We start from the raw sequence: 24,422 nt of genomic DNA, 5'->3' as shown, positions 1-24,422 counted from the left end.
TTCCTCAGTCTGTAACTGTTTGTTATTAAACCAGGCCATCAGCCTATCTACAACAACAACAACAAAATTATAAGAAAAAGAGAAATACAAATCTAGTATCAGATGAACTGAGCTCATCAAAATTCATATCTCCCACACTTTCAAATCTGTACGGGGAAACCTGGTAGCCCTTTAATGAACTTCTTATGAAAAAAAAAATAGTGGCAAAAAAAGAAAAGAAAAAGAAAAACAACTAACACATTACAGGAAATGCACCTGGAAATTGCTGTACAAATACTTCCCTGAGAACAAGTTTGGTGCTGATTACCTTTTCCTCCACTTCACATACTATCTTGCTCTCCAAGAGGGTGGAGGCCGTTCCCTCCTTCTTGGTCAGGTCCACAACGAGGGCGGTCTCCTTGATCCCAACCTTAGCCATTACAGACTCTGGCATCGCAGGAATCAAAGAAAAAAAGAAATGTGAATTATCAGGACGGAATTCCTTTGTTACACAGTTTCAAGTAATTATAACTCTGGTCACATGTTACAAACTTGAATAAAGAGGAAATCCACTCCAACAATAAATAAACTTCAAAAGAAAGAGAAAAATATCCACCACAGAACCATACAAAAATGACAAAATTCGGATGAAAAATAAGGAAGAAATGACATTTTGACATTTCAATTTTTTCCGGAAAACATTTCTCGACCAGTACTTATGAATATTCAAATGAGCGATGATGATGTGGTACCCTCACAATATTTCATGTATGTGATAATATGTATGAAATTTGGAAGCAATTGTTATCTTTAGCTAATACAAGTAAAAGCATGTTTCCATACCAAGATATATCAGAGTTAGCATTTGTTCTTTTTAATTTTGGGTGACTTTAAGGCAAGTTTATTGTTTATAAGGATGAAATATGAGATTTTTGTCATTTCTGTATACAAAATTAATAAGAAATTGTGATAGCATGGCATCATCAACTTGCTGATTTGAATATTCATAAGTACTGGTCAGGACATGTTTCAAACAAAAAAATGAAACTTCAAAATGTCATATGTTCCCTGTATCTTATCTGATTTTTGCCATTTTTGTATCATTCTGTATGGAATATTTTCTCTTTCTCTTGAAGTTAATCAATTTTTTTTTTGTAGATTTCCTCTTTAATGAGAGAATTATTCTGTCATCAGGATTTGAAGCAAGATTGGTATTAATAATACCCATTTCTTATTATCAAGTGTCACAGATCACTAAAGCTGAGCTTCAATGAGAGAATTGTTTTGCCACTTGGACTTTAAAAGCTTGGAGTTACTCATTCCTCAGCTATGATTGTTCCTTGTATAAACAAATCTCAAAACTTAAGATGTTACTTACGAATTTCAACATTCTGACCTTTGATGTGAGTCGCTCTTATAATACTGAGAAGAATAATACCAGAAAGTATATCAATATGTACAATGTTGCCCTTGTCCAAGTCCTTCAGTTAATAATTTCTTGCCTCTTCTCTTCTGACTTTGATAATACAAAAAGGAGAAATTGACTCTTATTTCTAACATGAGGGAGAAATGGACCCTTAAGACTTCAAAATCACCAAACTTACAATTTGATTAGTGCTCTGGCATAATTCCTGTGTTTCCTTAAAAACTGAAGAAACTCCTTTGAATGGTTTTTGGATTACTGCAACTAGTGTTGAAACTTTTCACACTCGGTCTTGACCCCACCTTTTTAAACACCAAACACACCATCGAGTCAATAGATAGCTGATTATGGAGCATGCCTGTGACAAATTATATGTGATTGGATATTGATGATTTGGGCAAATTGTCAAGGGAGGCTTTGAATGCCATTACTATGGTTTTTGCAAATTGGCCTCCTGAACCAAAAACTAAAGCAGCAAACATTTATGTGGTCAAACAAACATCAGGGAAGGTTATAGAGAGCAATTAGAGACTAGACACTTGTATCTTAAATGCATCTCAAAAGGCTAAAATAAAACATGGAAGGCTTTTACATTCTCCTGTTAGGGCAGGGAGAGATGTATTCATATTCTACATAAGCGCAGCTAGGGCGGTGCGATGGCTCAGTCAGTAGCATATCATCATTCTGCCTTTCAATTGAATGGCTCAAGCTTGATGGCAAGTTTGAATCTAAGTGAGTCTTCCTCCTAAGCATGTTGTTCATCATCATGCCATTCCCTCTACAGTAGTAGAGGAAAACACCCTGTCCTTCGGATAGGACATAAAATGGAGGTCCCGTAAAAGGTACCGCTTCATTTATTCATGACAGAGAGCACAACCTGGTGAAGTTATTCCCCTCCCCCCAAGTACAAGTATAACAGGACCCCACGGAAGATCAGCTAGTACACCCGCATATGGGCTATCCAGCCATTTTATCAGCTGGAAAATGAAAGCAAACAAACAAACAAACAAACAAACAAACAAACAAACAAACAAGCCTCCTACAGGAGAAACTTGGCTGTTCTGTCTTATGTCATGCACCAGGGGAGTACCCAGAAATGGTGACATGACATTTAATCCTGCGACAATTTGCTCTGGTCTTATTTTCATCGAGGATTTAGGGTTAGGGTTTGGGTCGTGACAGGGTTTTAGGTTTAGTTTGATGTAAGGATTAGGATTAGGGTTACGGTTATGTTAGTGGATAGAATTAATGTTTGGCTTAGCATGCAGATTATTCATGGAAGCAATTGTCGCAGGAGCAAATGTCATGGAACCCCCAGAAGTACAGCACTGTGGGACCTTTGACCTCTGGAAAGGCCATGGTTCAATACCAACCCAACTTCTCCTTCTTGTCCGTCTTGTACGGGGTCTTGATGGAGCGCCGGAGCGGGCCGAGGTGGATAAGACTCAGCGTGGCAGAGAAGACGAAGCTCTGTCTCTGCGTCTGCTCAGAACTGAAGGAGTATTATGGAAATTGGGTTATCTTTTGAAATGCGCCATCTTGGGATAAATTTTGCTGCAAGAAATTATCACCGTGCTATCACCTGTGAATTTCACTGCATAACTTACAATATATTTGCAGAAAAATTATATAAAAAGTTTCATCACAAAATGGGCTTGGCACCATTTTTCATAGTGGCAGAATCATGAGAAGCACAAGAATAAGCTTATCAAAAATGATCCCTAAACAAATATCATGATGTAAATTTGTGTAATCATTTATAATCATTTGTAATTGGATTGAAACAAACATGAATACAAACAAAATATACAATAAAATTGACAACTTGAAATCAAGTAAAAGATCGATTTTATAAATTTTATCAAATCTGAGTCCATCGTCAGATAGAGCAAAATAGAAGCTTTCCGGTGATACCTCATTTGTAACACAGCAAGCAATATTGTTGAGTTATGATTGAAAATATCCCATATTTTCTTATTTTGTTTGTTTGTTTGTTTTTTGCAGCCTTCACGGCAAATATCTAAACTTGGCATGAATGGAGTCAATTTGTTTTGTGATCAAAATCTTCAAATGGAACTGACTACAGTAAATTAATTTAGGACCTATAACTGCACAATCTTTAAAAGAATTTTACATAAGTTTGCCAATTTGACAGAGAAACTGGAAATTCGGTCTTCCAAAATATTTTGCCAATTTAAGAATCAATTGAAGATCCAGCAATCTCGGGGCTTTAGAAAAATTCTGAAGCTCAAATGAACAATTACATATCTATGAACAACAAGAGACCCAAATTTAGAAAAGAAAAATAAAGAATTCTACAGAAAGAAACTGTAACAATGAATAGCCAAAATGATGACTATTATAAAACACAGTAGCAAAACAGAGAAATGTGGTTTCTATAGACTTTAGATACTGGGCTATGTTGTGGTACAGAACGCTAATAGAAGCCTTTACCTGTTTAAGAGGTCCAGTATCTCCGATAGTTCTGCGTAGTGACCCTTCTCGACCATTCTGTCGGCCTCGTCGATGACCAGGCAACGGATGTCCGGCAGAGTGGACAAGTGTGGTTCACCCTGAGTAGACATGGGAGACGATAACATTGTTTAAGAGCTTAACAGGGTTTACACTCCAGGGTGTGGGAAGGGGGGGAGGGAGGGAGGGGGGCTCTGTTAACCAAAACAAAAACAGGGAAAAGTAGAAATTACGCGGTGCGTAATGTATGTCCCCGCCGGAAGTAGCATTTTGTAACAAAATGTGCAATATAGGTAAAAAATCAAGGTCAAAGGTCAAAGAAGTCAAAGGTCAAAATTCTGTGTAGAAGTTTTGAAGCCCTCACCTAGTGCCATCACATAAAGCAAATGGAATCGAAATTGGGTTAGAAATGGCGAAGGAGTAGCATTTTGTAGCCAACGTACAATATAGGTCAAAAGTCAAGGTCAAAGGTCAAAGAAGACAAAGGTCAAAATTCTGTGTAGAAGTTTTGAAGCCCTCACCTAGTGCTATCACATAAAGCAAACGGAATCGAAATCGGGTTAGAAATGGCGAAGGAGTAGCATTTTGTAGCAAAATGCACAATATAGGTCAAAAATCAAGGTCAAAGGTCAAAGAAGTCAAAGGTCAAAATTCTGTGTAGAAGTTTTGAAGCCCTCAACTAGTGCCATCATATAAAGCAAACGGAATCGAAATCGGGTTAGAAATGGCGAAGGAGTAGCATTTTGTAGCAAAATGTACAATATAGGTCAAAAATCAAGGTCAAAGGTCAAAGAAGTCAAAGGTCAAAATTCTGTGTAAAAGTTTTGAAGCCCTCACCTAGTGCTATCACATAAAGCAAACGGAATCGAAATCGGGTTAGAAATGGCGAAGGAGTAGCATTTTGTAGCAAAATGTACAATATAGGTCAAAGGTCAAGGTCAAAGGTCACGACTGAATTTCTGTGTAGAAGTTTCAAAGCTCCCATGTAGTGCTATCATATAAAGCAAACAGAATCAAAATTGGCACGTACGGAGCCCGTTTCATAGTCCCCTGCTCGAACTCGTTCGGCGGAGACAAAAATCTGGTAGCAAATCATGTTGCTTCTAAGACATAACCTATACATCATTGCAAGCAAACTAAGATTAGTGAGAATGGATCGATATGAAAACCAAATGAATGGGGAAACTAAAAACAAAACATCACACAAAACAACAAAGAAGAGTCAATAGAATTTGTTCACAATTCTGTAACCCCTGCCCCATCTGTAATCGATTCCTACTCCCTCCCCATAAGATAAATAGAATAAATAGATAAATACATGAATATCATAAACAAGTGAATCAGTAGATGTATACATACATAATAGATTAGAAATGAATACACAAATGAACAGATAAACATATAAATCAATAGCTGAAGAAATAAATGGAAAAAATAAATATACAAACAAATGAATAAATTAGGAATTGCGGCATCTAAGAATGGATGCTTACTCTGAAAAAAAAAAATAGAATCACAACTTCTTTGCAAATTGGTTCAATCTCATTGAAGTTACCATGATATGGACACATTCTGTTGACTAAATTGTCACTTTTTATGTTGTTGTCTCTCTTGAATGCATCTTTCTCATATAGTCATCGATACATCTCAAAAGTAAGACTGTAATATAAGAACTTGTATTAACAACTTTATCATGTTTTGACAAAAAAAAATTTAATTTGTGAAATGATGAATAGGAGTGCATAAACATCTTTTATTTGAATGCTGCTCTTGACTAAAGAAAAAGGGAAAAACAGAGTAAAAAAGTGAAGGTCACTTCAAAATGAATTGTGCTAAAAAAGGCTCAAACCAGAAAATGCATTTCTAGACAACAAAGGAAAGACAAATCCTGTGTGCAATGCCTCTTGTTACTGTATCTGATACACATATTATGTGGCAACAGGATATAAACACAGGTCCTGTTTCATTGAGCAAGAGCTATGATTGATCTTGCCATCAGTTACATGTATAACTCTGTCCTATTTAAGTTTTGATCAACCAAAAGTGTTCATTTTTGGAAGAGATTAATGACTGATTGTTATTAAGTTATGGTTGATTCATGATTGATTGTTATTAAGTTATGATTGATTCATGGGCTTATGATTTGCACAAATTGATAATACATTCCTGGGTCTTAACCCTTATCTTTAAGTGATCGTGAATTCTGTAATCTCATTGGTCAATCAACCACATAATATATCCCGTATTACGTGGATATGACGTCATGATACTGTATTACACAGCCAGCTGCGCGTGTACCAAAGATGCTTATAGGAAAGTGCGCGCTAATCCTGTACAAAACAAATGGACAGCGCGCGGTCCTCAAGCGTATTGCGCACATAACCTGAGACCACTAGACGCTTGATAAACAACCTGGCTACTGCACTGCAGTAGCTTATGGCGTGTACGTGTACGTATTTGTATGCGCGCATCGCATGCAGTAATCAGCTCGCGAGACTATAGACGTAGGCCTAAAGTCAACATGGTCATGGCTGACAACCGGCGATTTCAACATCATTCACGAGGGGAAATCAGCGAGAAGAAGGTTAGCACTTACACTAAAAGATAAAATCGTTACCCCCTGCTTGTTCTTACGAAATACGGGAAATATCTACGGTCTGGTGCCATATTCCATTCGGCCTTCGGCCTCATGGAATATGGCACCAGACCGTAGATATTTGCCCGTATTTCGTGAACAAGCAGGGGATAACTAATAATATCAGGCCAACGCACTTGTGTAAACAAACACTGCAGTGGCCCAGCACTGTTTGCGCACACACGCCAACAGGCAAACAACTCTCCAAACAATCGCTCTTCATTAGCAAGCAATGAACAAAACATAGTCAAGTTATACGTCATTTGAAAGAAGATAAAATTCCCTTTAAAATGGTATATGACAAGCTGCCATTCAATGCACAGTGCAGTCATAGTACTCAGCAGAAGTGAAGTACAGTCATCCAAAAATTACGAAATCAATTGGTTTGTTTGCTTTCATTCGTGGATTAAAAATAGGAAATGTCGTCATTTTACACATCAGTACCGAAAATGAAATAATCAGAGTGTCAGCTTTCTGGACATATGAATATCATGGCCATTGATACAATAATCGCAGATTACTTTATATTTATGACGATGAAGCCATTGCGAGTGCACGGGAAATCGATAGTATAATGTGTGCACCCTATAGTTTGTTGAAGCGAAACTTGTAACGATAGATACACTTCTACAGCTTGTCAGTTTCGACTGAATCATACAATTGTTGTACATAAATGTGGATGTACATGTGGGACTATTATCACAGTCGAATCATTGCCCGACAAGTGTCCAAACCTCCTCAAAAACTGCGGCAGAAAATCCAAAATCAAGCATTCCGTACAGCTGTAGAGAGCACCCACTGATGCTTCGTGGTTATTTGCGTTATTCCATGTAAACACACATTTTTCTCGATGATTCTTATGATATTGTTGGGGCTCGACTGACAAATCTTTCTTGAATTATCACAGACAGCGTAGCAAAGCATTCTGGGGTATGTTGTCAAAGGTTAGAAGGTGAAAGAACTTTGGAATGACGTCGTTTATATGTCATTTCTTTTACTACGGGATATTCCGTATATGGCCCCTGTGGCGTTTGGACGAACTATGGAATATCCCGTAGATGGCCCGCTATGGGTTAAGATGTGATAAAAAAAGGGCCAGGATGTGTTTCTATGTGTGGAACAGAAGAAGATGTTGTATATAGATTATGAATCCTACAGCGTCTCACCATTTTGTACAGCTCCCAAAGTCTGCCAGGCGTAGCAACAATGATGTCTGGTCTTTTCCTCAGCACCCTCTTTTGCTTCTCGGCGGACATCCCGCCGACGACCACGGCAACCTGGTTCCGCAGAAGCGTAGTCATGAGAACACAAATAGCAATCATTGCATCGATGATGTTGCCTCTGTGAGCGCTTTACTGCATTCACACAGTTAGTTTGAATTAATGATCGAAATGCGGGCCAACCCCTAAATTCTTTGCACTGTACACCTCAAGTTTCCATTCTAAATCCATTCATATTCTACCTCAACTAGGTGCTTTAGAGAAATAATTAAGCCCTGTCAACAAGATGATACTACATGTGAGCTATTCAATATGCTAGATGCCAGCTTCATGAATGGATGAATATATGGAAAGTGCAATGTTAAATCTGTGATATAGGGTGACTTTCTTGAATAGAGTATAAATAAAGAGACACAACGGCCATGGCAGAAGTCTTATCAAATCATATGTATCAGACATAATTTTCCGATATGTATGATTTGTTAAGACAGTGGGTGCTACTAATATCAATGTTTATTGAAACCATTTGCAAATGTAAAGACTTGTAACTTTTGATTTTCTGTAGGATTTAACAAATTCATACAATTTGGGAGTTGCAATCATTGTCTTCTTCCTCTTCCAGGGCTGCTAACATTCTCCCATCAAACGCAGGGAGGTTCCAAAGAGCTACAAGGGAGAAACTTGAAATGGTTTGATATGAAGAATTGTAAATAAAATTCTGTCAATCATCAGAGATATTGTCATCAGTCTGTGAATTGTCAACAACTCCTCAATTGTTGTAATTTTATGTCTCTATTATAAACTGAATGTATTACAGCCTTTGGGCTGCTATTTTCAGTAAACAAACCACATCAATTCAATTCAATTAAATTCAAATTCAAATTCAAATTCAAATTCATTTTCAAATTCAAATTCAAATTCAAATTCATTTTCAAATTCAAATTCAAATTCAATTCAGATGTGTAATCTGAATGTAAGTATTTATAAAACTGGGCCTGATTTCTTGTACAAACACGTGTCTGTATTTTCCATCACGCTAGAGTGTGAGAACTCTCACCTTGATGTCGGTCTTCATCGCCGCGGCAACGAGATGATTCTTGACCTGCACAGCCAGTTCTCTCGTTGGGGTGAGAACCAGCCCAAAGAGCTTTCCCCCTTGGCTACTCCCACTCGGTTGGGGTCCAGCCAACGGAAGGCCCGCCTTCTTCCAGGCATCGTCGTCGATGTTGTCGATCACGTTCACGCAGCCAGTACCCAGCATGTGACTCTCATCTTCCTCTCCATCTTCCTCCTCCTCCTCCTCCTCCTCCTCCTCTTCTCCCTCATCATCATCATCATCATCACCATCATCAGTGTCTTTGGAAACATCACCTCCCGCATCACTTGGCCTTTCTGTCCTGACACTAGACTCATCATCCACTGATGGCTCCAAGGCATCTATGCTCTCTGCCATCCGCTCTCCTTTCTCCTCCAATGAACCGAGTTCATTCTCGTTGCTTGGCAACCCAGCCCTATGCTTCAGAATGTGATATATGAGTGGTATACCAAAGGCAAGGGTCTTCCCACTGCCCTGTTGGAAACAGAATGAAGGAATGATGGAGAGGGTGTAAATGGTATAAAAAGACGAATCAAATGACAATTCACTTGTTTTACAAAAGTTCCAATGTGCACATTAAATCAATCCTGAATATTGTTCATACAACCAATTCAAGAATTCATTGTTATCTAAGTTGTAGCATACAAGAAATATTTACTATTGGTGACTCTGCCCACAACAGTAGCACCAGCAACAGCAACAAAATGTGACCACACACTGATATCCCTGCTTGTTTTACACAAGTGTATTATCAAAATGGACTTGTTTTGTTTGGGATAAGTTTGCTTTCCACCTACAAGTTGTATAACCCATTGAAGACTAGTCCTTCATATACTTGGGCAGGTGTCTATGGGAAATGTGTGCTGCAGCAAAATCAGCCCGTCCTCAACAGGTTAATTCGGCAAAGGAGTTCACAGTGTAACTCTGCAACAAGTTCGATAAACAGGATATATAAAAAACAAAATCACACAAACAGAATGGGAGAGGTTCCACCAATATTAAATCAGAACTTCTAAAAAGTTGTATAAATTCAAAGTTCCCAAGAAACAAATCACATTAGTACCAACCACACATATGCAAATTGGATATAGCAATTGTGTCATGACCTCACAAGTTTGATACTGATATACCCGATACACTGACATTGTTTCTTATTTGCCCTTTCAACATGAAATCACAACGGGAAAAGCTGACTCCCCAAAATGAAATTTCTGGAGAATTTACATGACATAAAAAGATACACTGTAGCAGTAATGACCTTTTCTTTTATGAAGGGGGGGGGGGGGATGAAGGGGTGGTTGAAGTGACTAAATTTCTTACTAAAATATGATTTTTATGATATCTTTGTGCAAAAACCAGTGGGAGAGTTACGAGTTCCGACTAATTTGGTGAAAACACATGGAACTTTAAAATTCCATAACTTTTCTATAAATTTCACAGTTGATTTTGACGAAACTTCTATGGGCAATCCTGTCTTTTTTTTTTCCAACTTTTCTCCATCCATTAAAGTAAATTTGAACAAAGTGTGGGATAACATTTTAGACCTACAGGTATATTAGTCTCAGAAATTCCATTCCTGTGGTTTGGTCTAGTACAGTGTATATTTTTGTTATACTTTTGCTATTCCTTACTGGTGTTTCACATGGATCTGCCAAAAATTCTCATTCATTGAGCCCCTCATTGTTCATATGTCCAACTATACAATTGTAATTCTTGTTTCAGTTGCAACTGCTAGACTGACAACTGATTCAATTAGCAAACACATTTTGAATGATTGAAGTTCCTGTTTCTCTTTCTTGATTTGGCAAACTTTCATGAATATCTTTCTGTTTTGTGCATATTTAATGAATTTAAAGCAAATTCAATTTCACCTTTTCTCCAGAATAAGTTATGCAGTGATAATCAATGGAGCTCATCTAATGTCACGGTGATAATATCTCTTAGCTGAATTCCATAAGGATATGAAGTGCAAATGCTGACGGCCACTAAAGATACTTCCGGGGAGAGAACTACTGACCCAAAGTAATGTTGTGAAATACTACTGGACATCCCTCAAAGGAAAGCAAGCTTGTATCATAACATCTGAAGTACAACCCGAAAGTATTCAGAAACATTTACCAACCAGCTTCTGGTTTTCATTTCCTTTCCTACCAGAGGGAACTTAATCAACATCATTCTTTGAGAGGTAATTTAACCATTCCTCATCAAAAAGAGGACATAAATATATAAGGTCAAGACTTCTGTCCACCTCAATGTAAGCCCTCAACTTGACATCTAAAAACCAAAACCCACTCGACTGCTACTTGCCTGCTACTCATCTACCAGGACTTGGCTTCAACACTTCTATAAAATTGCAAGACCCAAACGGATGCGGGGAAATATGATCTATTTTGATTACAAGCATTCACATGTGAAAAACAGGCAACAACAACAACATCAACAAAAGAAGTTATTTATTTTTAAAAATGTGACGTGGACTATGTTTGAACAGCAGATTGAAAATGACATCATTCGCTAAAACTTTGGTTCTGACACGCAAACAGAAACGCCGGTGAGTAACTGGAGCGGACCTGGATGATGGCCTTTGCAATAACTTCCCCGAAACCTGCCGAGTACAATGGGTGAATGCATGGGGGATTGGGAGGATAAAGACGGCAAGAATTTGTTGAGGCACGCAATTCTACACTTAACAAAATTTTGCTGCAATCCCTGTGGGTGGGATTAATAGTGGAGCACAATGCACCTGAAACTCGCTGCTCTTTTGTTTATCGTCTCTCACTTCATGCACAGTCATGCATATCTGCAGCAAATCATCACTGCAACCATTCTCGAGACACTGAGTTGATCATGCATGCAATCAGCTGCAATTGAAGAATTAATTATGACACCGCTGGCCAATTTTTTTTTGGGGGGGGGGTGGGGAGGGTGAGAAGAGGGGGAGGAAATTAAATGAGGTCACAATGATGTAGTTTTCATCAAAACTGAGAGTCTGCGAATTTATATATAGTATGTGAACAGCACAAAAACAACAAAACAAAACATTAAATGCTCATAAAATCAGTTCATGGGGTTTGCTGTGTCTAATAATACATTATGGTATACTGTGTGAACTCAAAAGGTTTCAGTAGAGCTTTGATTGAATCATATTAAGGTATAGTGTAGCCCATATCCGCATGTTGTTTGTGTTTTTGAATATGATGTACCTTTAGTCCCCCTACTTGCAGATTCTCAAAACTCACATAATGGTACTCCACGTGGGCTACTGGTTTTGCTTTCCTCGAGACAAATACGCATATTAATATCATAAAAATAGTTGGCTGCACGTCATCTCTGTGACTTAATGTCCTTCATGCTCAAAAGTGGATATCTATTACCAAATTACCAGCATCAAATCAAAGATACATCCTTGTATGAGACATAAATCCTACTAAATGGCATTATATGTTTTTTGAAAGGCACACGGTGAACACGCAAAAGTGATCATTTCACCTTCATGCAAGTACAGTCTGTACACCTGTATTGCATCATTGATGACTTGGTCGAAGGGATGTATGTCTATCTCTGTCACAATTTATATTTGGTATGGTATGGTCATGGTGTTTCATTAATTATTGTGATAATTGTCAAAATCCTTTTTCGTTATTCTTCAATCTTTCATTGAAATTTTCCAAGACAATATAGATCTCTTAATACGGACTATGGTGTTTCATCCATGATTGTAACTGTCAACAATTTTTTTCTTTAGTCTCCAATCTTTCATCTCAATTTTCCAAGTCAATTATGTCAAAATTGATACGCCAATGCACAAGGAAATTAACATGATCATTTGTCGTGGCAGTCAACATTATACATTATACATTGTATTGTGTTTGGGGAAGCATGTCATTAAGACATCATTTTCTTCTTCTTTATTCAGATGAAATCAAGTTACTAATCATATCTTCGTATTAAACCAAATGTCAGCTTTTGTCATAAACTTCAGGTCACGTGTCAATCTCATCTTGAATTTAACAGCCTGAGAGCTCATCCCTATTTGAAAGTACACACTCACATCCAAATGCTGAAATGCTCAAAATTTAATACTTTTTGAAACAATTATGAATACTTTTCAGACATCTCTGAGCAATGTGAAAATATTTGTTCATGCATGTGAATCTGTTCACGCATTTTGGGTGCACAGCTGGTACACTGCCAGAGAATTTTTTTCTTTTTTTTTTGTGCTCAATTTGGATTCCTCATACGAACAGATATATCCATTGATTATTGGTCTTATCAGACCAAAAAAAGATAGTTTATGTTCATCAAAGTAGAAATACTGGGAGTGCCCCTATGCGCAGGTGAAGAGTTTGACAGTGAAATGGGCTAAATGTCATTTTAAAACATTTTAGAGTAAGTCCATCATTAGATGGTGCAAAATAAAACTCAGAACTTTAGACATTGTGGTGACGCAGCTAATTTGTGTATTTCACAGATGAAATTGCTTGAGCAATGATTTCCCAAAAATTTTACACTACAACTGCACGTACGCATTTTGCTTAATTCAGGAAAGTGATTATCTCCTGTGCATGTCATCTTCAGATTTCTCAAAGCGCCCTCTTGTTTTCATCCAGACTCGCTGTCTGCGGTGATCATGAGATCAAAGCAGGATTGTACATGTATGCTCAAATGCTTTTGAGAGCAACAGGTTCATTAATTAATTAATGAGCGATGAATGTCCATGACGTGAAGTTGGTCCATAAATCTTACCGTCTCTGCCGCACCAACAACATCCCTTCCCTCCTTGATGGCTGGATTGATGCATGCGGCTTGAATCGGGGTGGGGCCCGCGAACCCCATAGTCTGGAGGGCCTGGTGGACTGGGGTGGGGACGGCGAGGGCACCCCATTCAGACATGGCGACATCTCTTCGACCATCAACTGTCCCATCTGTGATCAAAGACACCCAGCATACATGTACGTATCACATAAACCACAATTTGAACAACTGCGCTGCACTCCTGTATGCTCTAAACTTCGCTGAATGTGCATGAATACAAAGATGTCTGTAAACTATCCGAGACTGGATTGACAATTCATTTCATGCATGGAGGTCAGTAATGCTCTAGAGCTCTGAATTATTCTTGTCAATGTCATAGGATTTCAGACTGGGGAAATTTGTACGCTTGAAATTATCACCAGCCAAGAAAGACTCAGGGTGCAACATGACTGTTCTTTTTTAACCACTTGCCTGGTCGGGCAAGCAGATTTTCGAATTGCTGCAGAATACTTGTCTGAATATGAATTTTGCTTGTCTGAAAAAAAGTCCAAAGATATAAGAAAATGATTGAAAATCACTTGTACAGCCAAGGGCTTGATTAACACAATCATGGAATTTATAAACAACACAATGTACATGTACGTATGGAGTAACAAACTTAATAGTTCGATCAAGTGTTGGTGTTCGACTGCATTGGGACTTCTTCATTGTAAGTGCTGCAAAGTAAAGGAGGCTTCAAAATATTTTGCTTGCCCAATTAGGGCAAGCATTTTTTCTCATTGTTCCAAAACACTTACCCAACTTTGATTTTTACTTGCCCCGCGCAATCGGCCTGGCAATAGGGCAAGTGCTTATGTAGCACCCTGAGACTACTAATTTTTCATCACACTGACAGATAGGCAGATCAGGGGATGATCTAGCTTGTTAAACCCTGGAATGTATGCATTACAACTCCCTTTACAGTATGTGGCCACAGACTTGGCTTAAAGGACAGGTTTACACTGTACCTTCTTATGATACCTGTTTGTGAATTGGGAGAATGCAGCAATAGTAATGGAATACATCACTGAAAGTAAGGAAAATCAGACAATCTGTTCAAAAGTTAAGAATTTCTGAAATTTCAGTGCTGCCATTGCTTGATGAGAATTGACTAATTACACATGTACAGCTTGTGATGTCACATGTGTAGAATGAAAAGAAAATCTAACACATTTTAAACTTTCTCACATGATAAAGGAACACCTGACTTGCCTCTTTCAGAAGGCAGGGGGACGATATAACCCTTAACATGCAGCTGTACAGTTGTACCTTACATCAGTGACAAGTGAAAGGAATTACTAATGTGCTTATTGAAAAAATTAAATTTCATGAAAATCTCTCTATATTTTTTGAAAATCATTCTATGCATGTGTGACATCATAAACTCTAGTAGATTTCTCATCTTGCAGTGACTGCACAAAAACTTCCTGACCCCTCCCGATTCAACAGTGACCAATGTATCCTTGGTACTAGCAGAGACTCCAACTCTCCCGCTTTCGACGGGAGATCTCCCGCCGAAAGATAATTTTTGCAGAATCTCCCATTCTCCTGCTTGAGATTTAATTTCTCCCGCTTGAAATGATTTCTTCCTTAATTTCATTGTATGTTGAAAAATAAGCCTTAAATAGCACAATAGAGCATCTACAACCCTAGACCGCACAGGACTTTGCGCTCGTCAAGCATGTCAAGTTGGAGTCTCCCGTTTGCTAGGAGTTTCAGGCGGGAGAATCTCCAGATCAGAAGGTACTCGGGGTTGGAGTCTCTGTACTAGCCTTCTGTGGGTTGCTATAAAAGCAAGAAATATTTGCGGCCTTAACTCCCTCACTCTATTAAAGTCGATTACAAGTTTGCTATTTATGTTGTTGGATGATGTTACATCATACGTATAATTTATCCTCATTCTCTATGGATAAAACACTCATCATTCATTATTGCAAGTGCATTTCTGCTTTTGAATATTTCACAAATCTCCACTTTCACTGACATGGCTTCTTTGGGAATTAGCTCACACATCCTGAAATGGACTACAAATGGATAGGCATTATGTAATCTTATAATCCATGTTGCAATGCGATGGCCTCAATGTGGGAATGTACCATATTATCCCTGGCTGCGGGGCAATTGCTTCACCCCTTACCCAAGGCCATGGTTTAAGGGGGGAAAGTGAATGAAAGGATAATAGGCAGTTTTACAAAGGTTCCGCTTCCCACTGTGCAGGGGATCCTCGTTAACTTTATTGGACGCTTAAGACCTAAATACCATGCCAATTAAATGTAAATAATGGAGTATTAACTGCCTCGATGTATTAAAAACCACACCCCCTTCTTTCGGCCATCGGGGGGAAAAAAAATAATGACATTCCCCGACAAGCGTGGATACTGCCACACAATGAGTGGAGATACAATGTACAGACATGTTGGTTGAATTGAGTAATATGTTTTGGGGAAAAAATGTGTTGATCTTGGTGCCAAAAAGAACGGAGGTATTATGCAGTATAATGCCTAACAAAAGGAAATCATTTCAAACATTGAACAATGTCTGCATACAAGTGTACTTTACTCAGACATTCAGTAGATATTCCGGCTGTAATGGTGTATAACCTGCACCCTTAATTCAGACCCCGTTTACAGTGCGAGGCTCGGCCGCGGCCAAGCCGCGGGCAAGCCCGCCTTCATTTCAGTGTAAACGCCCAAAAGGCCCAATGCGGGGCCAAAATTGGCCGCGCATTTGGCCACGCTCTGGAGTTGGTCTCACCCGCCGCCAAGCCGCAGCTGAGCCCGGTCTATTCTCAGTGTAAACGCAAACTGGGTCAAATGCCCGGCCAATTTTAGTCTGGCTTCCAAACCCTCTGCCCGTACTATTTCCCTATTCAGGATATCAACCCCCTCAACATCGAAAACTAGTATACTTTAAAATGGTTTTGTCCTGCGAAGGATTTTTCCTTCAGCAAAGGGCTTTGCCCGAACGGCGACTTCGTCACCATGGAATCCAGTTGGTAAAGGGTCTGAAAACCAGACTATACCAAATTGCATTTGTTTACAAGCAGAGCGCCACTACAACAAAATATTGAAAGGTTTGAATTAAAAGCGCGGCCGAGCTCGGCAGTGTAAACGGACAAAATTGCAGGGCTCGGCCCTGCAATTGAGGCTGGGCTTGGCCGCGGCTCGGCCCAGCCCCGCACTGTAAACGGGGTCTTTGACCTATCAAATGTGCAGTAAATACACCGTTACTTTACCTTGTTACATCAGATTTGTCATTTAATTTGGGTACAAAAATGCACAAATGCAACGAGCTGACACCTGTAAATTCACATTGTTACAGAGTTGTTGTTTTTTTATGTTGTTGCTGTTGTTGTTTTTCGTTTATTTTTTATAATCCAATCTGACCTCTTTGTAACAAGGTTTTACTGTATCAATGCATGTAAGACTGACATAGTTTATAATTTACAATGTATCCTAGTATCCTCATACCATACAACACTCTTCTTCAGGAGCCAAATCATTAGTTAGAAATGCTGTGGGATGGACACAAATGATTCTCCTAAACTAAATTAAACTTAAAACTTTAATAGAGAAGTCATCTCTGAAGCAAATGCAATTGAGTGCTGTTCAAAACCAGACTAATCGAAAGTGACATTATTGATGCTGTCTATGAGTATGAATGACTGCTATGATAAGCTTCTGAATGATAAAGTGCACACTTCCCTGCCACAGACACATCAAGGTTTCATTCATTCAATCTTGCTTCTTTTGCTTCGTGGAAGCAGGACGACTGGACTGGTTATCAATCCAAAACACCTAGCTGCCACAGCCTTAGCCATACATCCCCCAATTCTTCCTACACGGCAGTCTCCCATTTCCCTGTTCACTTACTTTTGGCACTTAAACAAAACAAAACAAAGCAACAAAAATGAAATTTTAAAAAACAGGGAAAATCAGAAAAATGATGAAAATTTAACAACAAAATTCATGGCTCAATTTGGCCCGGACTTCTTCTCATTTGTAGGAGGATTGACTCTTGACCCTTATCAAATACCAGTCTGCTCCATGCAATGCAATATTAAACTGTGCAATACTGACCCCGTCAGTTTAGCCCCAGCTGTACAATTACATGAAAGTGGGTGAGTTACAGTGTACATGTATGACAGTGGATAATCCTGTACATACTCTGATCTACTTGGAAGAAAAGTACAGTAAAACACAACGTTTTCGTGGCATGAAATTTTCGCGAATTTGGAGTCGACGGCCTTTTTCGTGGCATGAAATTTTCGCGAAGTTGCCTCTAACATTCAATGCATATAGTGCAGACAAGAACTTTTATGTGCATTTTAATTTCACGAATCTTGGCTCTCACAAAATTTGCGAAATTGAAATGCACGTGAACATTCCACGTTTTACAGTACCTTCAACCGCATCTGTTGGAGTCGGCTCAGCATTCGCCGCATCTCTCTCTCCACTTCTTTCGCGTCTCCTCTTCCTTCTGAGCTCCCGGAGATGGTCGACGCCAGACCTTCTCTTCTTATTCCGTCCATCCCTCATCCCACGAACGTCGTGAGGAGTTTTTGAGGGAGTCACCTCATCTTTTCCCCCTTCCCCTACCTCTGTCGTTTGCTGTCTAGCTGCTGGACTGTGTGGTAGTCGGTCACCTCTGCTCCCTTGCTGGGCATCCACTGCAGTTTGGCTAGCTCTCTTCATGGCCCTGCTGCCTCCAACATTGCCTGTTTTACTTTTGATGCTCCCCTGTTTCATCTTCTTCTCTGCTTTGCTGGTCTGTCGAAGAGCAGAGTATGGCAAAAATAATGTGTGAATCATGTAGAGTGTTTGACAGTTAGATAGATAGATAGATAGATAGATAGATAGATAGATAGATAGACAGACAGACAGATATATGAATAGATAGATAGATAGATAGATAGATAGATAAATAGATAGATATATAGATGTAGATGGATAAAAAATACATCAATTGCAAATAAATAAATACAGAAAGAAGAAAAATGAAGATCAAATAAAGAAACCCAGGCATACAATACATGTATGTCAGAATAAATGAAACGAAATGAGTTGACATACTGTAGTTACAATGTAACTATCAGTGCCTCAGTGTTTTAAAGATCAGCAGAAACAATTCTTTCAATTTCAAAATTTGAATACCATTCAGTTTGAATACATGTAACCCTAGTACTAAATGAGACCGTCATTTATACAGGTTAATAGCATTATATATGTATATGCAATGTATGTACAATTTGATCTTATTCAGATACTGAACGTGCAAGAGGAGTACAAAAATGATTCTCTCTGCACCTACCCACCTGCACGGACATCCCTTGAAAGCCCTGTTTTGGGGAAATCCAGTCCAAATACAAGTTAGTCTGATAAAAAAAGAGTAAAGTCTTACAAGATCAACAGTAAAAATTTGACTGAAATCGGATGAAAAATAAGGGATAATGACATTTTGAAGTTTTGCCAATTTCTGCAAAAACAGTTCTTGTACAGTGGATATGAATATGCAAATGAGTGAGCTAACCGTGTCACACCCTCACAATTTTCCATTGATCATGTACACAAAAATGATGAAAATTCAATGTTTCTGTCATTGAAGTCTGAAACATGATGTTATTCCTGGTTGAATAACTTCATAATAGTCATCAATTTTTAGAAACAAGGATTTGAGCCTCCTATGCATAATTGCGCTTGAACGAAAAACTGGAAGTTACAAAATTTTATGCATAAACTTTATTATGGTAAGTTGTGAGAGGATGACATGCTCCCTTTGCCATTTGCATATTCATATTGACTGTTCAAGCACTGTTTCCCCCCAAAATAGCAAAACTTCAATATGTCATAACTTCCTTATTTTCCATCCAATTTCAATCAAAATTATACCATTGAACTCGTAATATTTTACTCTTTCTTATCGGACTAACTTACAATGCACATTTGGACTGGATTTCCCCTTTAAGAGATCTTTAATACCTCGACAGCATCAGGACAACGTCAGGACAACATCAGGACAATGTCCATAAAATACAATTCCTTACCTCAGGCAATAGAAAAGCAGGAGAGAGCAAGGGGTGGTGCCATTTTCAAACAGACACAGATCTAAAACCTTCTCTGCGTAGGCATCCTTTACATCCTACCCGTTCATGGGTAAAAGGGGGTATGTACAATCCATGCACATGATTGACGAGTCATGCGCCATTCTGTTGGGACTACTCCGCATGTGAATTGAGTGTATCAAAGGAATGTTACCGCAAGAGCGTTTTACATGTAACAGAAGGGTTGTCACAGTAATGTCGGGGTAATTCACTGAGCTGGCTAGGGTGGAACTTGGCAAAAGCTACCACAACGTCCGAGCAATATTTAGTGGGGACCATTTTAACAGACAGGGCAAAAAGAAACCCCCACAATTGCGCGGATGTTGTCGCGGTAACTCTGGTTTATAGAAAGGCTCTGTTAAAACAGGGCTTCAGTCAAGGGCCATTGATGACAAGTACATCAAGTATGGGCAAGCACACATTATGCCAAGGCTACCATGGCAAAAGACCATAAGGCAATAACTCGTAATGTGGTATACTGTCAAACCAAAAACATATATGTGTCAAGAAACTTTCATGAATTGAAGGCGATGGTCTTTTTTCCTGGCATGAGATTTCTGTGAATTCCCATCAATGCATTGTGTGCATATATCTATAAAAACAAACAAACAAACAAACAAAAAATGAATGTGTGCATTTCACTTTTGCAAAATCTTGCCTCCTCACAAAAATCAAAAAGTTCCATGCATTACAGGAACCTTGTACATGGTTTCTGCGGTGTCATAATGTAAACTGTAACCTGGTCGTGGTGTGGTATAACAGGTTCCCAGAATGTAGACAAGAGTGTCTGCATTCACAGTGTAAATCAATCTTTATAACCTCCGCCAAGGGAGGAGGTTATGTTTTCATTGGCGTTTGTTTATTGGTTTATCTGTGTGCAAAATAACTCAAAAAGGTGCATACGGATTTGGATGAAACTTACATAAAATATGTACATGAAAGGTTGAAAATGACACAAGTAGATTATTAAATTTGGGTAGCGATCCAGGAATTTTTGGAGATTTTATGAAGGATTTTTTATATTTTGGCAGGTAAGATAAATGAACTTAGGAGTCCCAGCTGCGCATTTTGAGGTTTTCATACATTATCCGCGCACTGAAGTGCGTGCTCTAGTTTCTGCTATAAGGTGAGGCTGGAAGTTGATGAGGTAACAAAAGGCTTCTACACTGGGAAATCAGGCGACTTTCAGTATGGAAACGTATGGGTGGAAATCACTGATCTGTCATGTCTATGGAAGAACAAAATCAGTGGTAGAAATGAGCTGCTTGGCGGGGGTCTGCGCTCTCAGAGTGCTTCGATCTGTAGTTTGTGTAAATGCAGACCTGAAAAATGACTTTGATCAAAAGATTACAGTTTTTTTTTCCATACAATAGGTACCGGTATCTATTTTTCTTTCTGTGTATCAAAAGTGTGTGTATTATTGTCTAACTTTAATACAAGTTGTACAATGTGTACCTTTTCCAACATAGTAATGTGCTTGTTTTGCTGTAAAACTCATATGAAGATGTAAACAGCAGTCAAGGCTGAGCTTGCTACAATTGGTCTTTCACTGACCAAACTCAGGTTCCCTTGTACATATTGTATTTTATTAAGAGTTTGTCAGCCCAGCACAGGCTTTATTCATGTACTCACGTTCAATCAATATTTTACATTATTCAACGGCACATACAGTGTACACTCAAAATGGAAAGAGGATTGTAAATTGTAATGCTCGACTGCGTTCTCACAAGTGGATATCCAACCTGTCCGGGTTTTTGTTGTTGTTTTTTTTGTTGTTTTTTTTTGTCAATGTGCATTGATAATGATTCTTGTTTGGGGCCATTAAGGTTCTCAGAGCATTGCGTTAAAGGAGAAGGTTAACAAATCTTGTTGTTACTTACAACTTAAAAGCTGGTATTACTGAGTGTTCAAAATTGTATGAGTTGGCATACTTTAATTCAAGGCAATTCAGCAGGTGTCAAGAATCTAGTGGGTAATGCTTCCAAGATTTCATTTTTAAAGATTCCTTCTTTTTTTCTTTTTCTTTTCTTTTTTTTTGGGGGGGGGGGGTGGACCCCTGGGGGCCCACAGGAGGGCCATGATGCCCATTTGAACAAATTGAGATCCCATCTCCCTAGGCATGCTACCTGCCACGTTTGGTGAAAATCGGTTGTGGGGTTTTAGAAGAAGATGAAAATGTAATTAAAGTTTACGCACGACGCACGGCGGATGCTGGACAAAGAGCGATCGATCACAATAGCTCACTTGAGCCTTCAGCTCAGGAGAGCTAAATAGTAAAAGGTGAGGAGAAAAACCGTTATCCAAAGTCCTGGCCTGGTGTACTAAGATTCAGTTGTACAACCATGATGTATTGTTGCGATTGATAATCAGTCTGAAGTCCTCCAAGATCAACAGCATGTAATTTGTAACCTTGATATTGATTTTAGAGCCATCATATACAACAAAGATGATGAGAATGGAGTGAGAAAAAATAGAAGGAAAACACAGTGCTCCATTTAAAAGCAAAGATATCATTTCAAAAATGAGATTAATTTCAGCACTTTTGCAAGGAGGTATTCAATTATAGAGATCAACTCTAATTTAGATCTACCCTAGACAGAGAGATCCGTCTGCGTCTGTCTGGAAGAAGTCTTTTGTTTTTTTGACGTTATCGCTCTAGATGAGGGGATACATGAAGCCAGACGCGGTCAGTCTCCGCGGAACATATCCCCGACGACCAGATACAGACTGATCTTTCGGTCAAGATCTAGATATCTACCCGTACTTTGCCCATCAGTAAGGAGACACAAGTGTAACAACAGGTAGGATTAGGCCGACCAGACACCGTGCATGTTTTACGGCGACTGGGCTATGTATAACTTATTAAGTTAGGTAGTAGGGTTAACGTTAGATTTTCGTCGTACAAGTGAAGTAGCCCCAATTTAATTCCCATGATCCCCTACACCTCCTGTAATTGGTCCTGCCGCCATGCTGGTAAGTGGTAGTGGTGGAATGACTGTAAAATAACTAGTCTAGACTCTATGCTCTAAAATTTATTGGCTGTAAATTTAAACTTTTTAAAATTAAATTCAAATGTTTTCTACTGTACACCACTCTGTCTCTGGCACTGGCAATGGGGCAGCCACTGGCACTGCCACTGGCACTGCACTGCGAGTGCGTGCACTGCACGGCATAAATTTTACCATTTTTAGACCTAGTCATAGCAAGAATATGGCCATTATGTTTTAAAAATGGTAGTTCTATACTGTAATATGTTCTGCTCAATCAATACTTTGCTCGTTCTTGCCAATCTTGTGATGCTTGGTACCAGTAGTAGATCTATCAGAAATAAATCTTGCATTATTATGTATGGTTGGGGCACCACCTTTCGGCAGGGCACCTTCCCATCGGCACCCTGCGTATCATGGCTGTTTGCGTATACATAGAACGAAAAGGTACGCGCGGGATTAAGTGTCATTAGCTATAAAGACAATAAAAACGAAGAAACGAAAATCAAACTCAAACAAACCAAGCTAAAAATTACACATCCGCTCAGTAACGACGCATGGCTGTAAAATTCACGTGTATTACTTATGGCCTGTGAAATTCACGTGTATTACCTATGCTGTGAAATTCACGTGTATACCTAGGGAGGGGAGGGGGTGCCGATCGATCGCAAGGTTCCCTTTTTAGCTGCGCGAAGAAAACGGAACCAGCTGGGAACGCACGCACTAAAATTGCGCTATTTTAAAACGGAGATTCATAATCAACGAGACGGTCACGACATTCAAAACTGCAGTATTTATGGCATATTTGAGGTAAGAATTAGGCGGATTTGTGTTATATTTTTAGAATAAACAAGCTACAGATCCTTAGGGTGACGATACGTGGTACCCCCAACCCTACCTACCTGCATCTCCCTACTGCTTTCCTTAGTCCCACTCGTTCGTGTAATCGTTGTTTTCTTCAACAACATTCTTGGGTCGTAATCAGTGAGCACCTCCATTCCAACAAATCCACCCATCTCATCGTCAGCAAATGCTGAAAAGTCCATTTCATAGGGCTTCCAATTATTATCCGAAATAAGATTGTATTCTTGTCGGCTGTCTCTTTTCATCTTCGTCGCTTTTTTGGAAATCCCTTTGCCCCTTCTACGCACATGATGCCTCATGGAAGTCGCCATGTTGAGCCCCTAACCTCATTTCCAGTGACATTTCACACACAGGTAAACTGTGGTCTTTCTGCAGTCCAAACCTTGTACGTGCGGCGAGAAATAGCAACCTTACACCCAGGACACTGTACCGCGTTGTTGCTGGGAACCGGGGGCTCGGCCCCCATTTTTTTTTTCCCCTGCAGAAGACATAGGAATACATAGGGTGTATTCACTTTGCCTCCCCCCCCCCCCCCCCCCCCCCCCGACACACACACATTTTTTTCTCTTTTTTATTTTTACCCCAGAAATTTCACCAGAAAAAAAATGCCAAATGCAAGTTGTACCAGAGCGATGGTCTTTTTTTTTTCTTTTTCATCCTCAGTTTTTTTTTTTTTTTTTTTTACTTGTTAGCAGATGAAACCCGGAAGTGGCACCAGAAATATAATCCACCCCCCCCCCCCCACACACACACACTTTTAAAAACGTGGCGCCGGCCGAGTGAAGGAAAATAATAAGGAAGCGATAAAGAAAAGAGGAAGAGGAGGAGGAGGAGGAGAGGGAGGAGGAGGAG

The 24,422-nt window shown here is 39.2% G+C and overlaps 1 protein-coding gene across 1 annotated transcript in view; it reads right to left on the bottom strand.

Moving 5' to 3' along the window:
- The window catches only part of LOC139743061 (ATP-dependent RNA helicase DDX24-like), a 29,815-nt gene extending 5,934 nt beyond the window's left edge, over window positions 1–23,881 (bottom strand). Inside the window, exons 1-8 of the mRNA XM_071653568.1 lie at window positions 23,609–23,881; window positions 18,022–18,388; window positions 13,572–13,750; window positions 8,787–9,299; window positions 7,676–7,786; window positions 3,857–3,975; window positions 2,776–2,894; window positions 308–426 (exon numbers count right to left, since the gene is read on the bottom strand). Of these exons, the coding sequence (XP_071509669.1) occupies window positions 308–426; window positions 2,776–2,894; window positions 3,857–3,975; window positions 7,676–7,786; window positions 8,787–9,299; window positions 13,572–13,750; window positions 18,022–18,388; window positions 23,609–23,881 (1,800 nt within the window). The remainder of the gene's footprint in view (window positions 1–307; window positions 427–2,775; window positions 2,895–3,856; window positions 3,976–7,675; window positions 7,787–8,786; window positions 9,300–13,571; window positions 13,751–18,021; window positions 18,389–23,608) is intronic.
- Between the last annotated feature and the right edge of the window lie 541 nt (window positions 23,882–24,422).

Source organism: Diadema antillarum, unplaced genomic scaffold (assembly GCF_040938485.1).
Source record: "Diadema antillarum isolate AM-2024a unplaced genomic scaffold, OU_Dant_1.0 seq00001043_RagTag, whole genome shotgun sequence".
In the NCBI taxonomy this organism is placed as follows: Eukaryota; Metazoa; Echinodermata; class Echinoidea; order Diadematoida; family Diadematidae; genus Diadema; species Diadema antillarum.
This window is presented reverse-complemented; position numbering and strand designations above follow the sequence as displayed.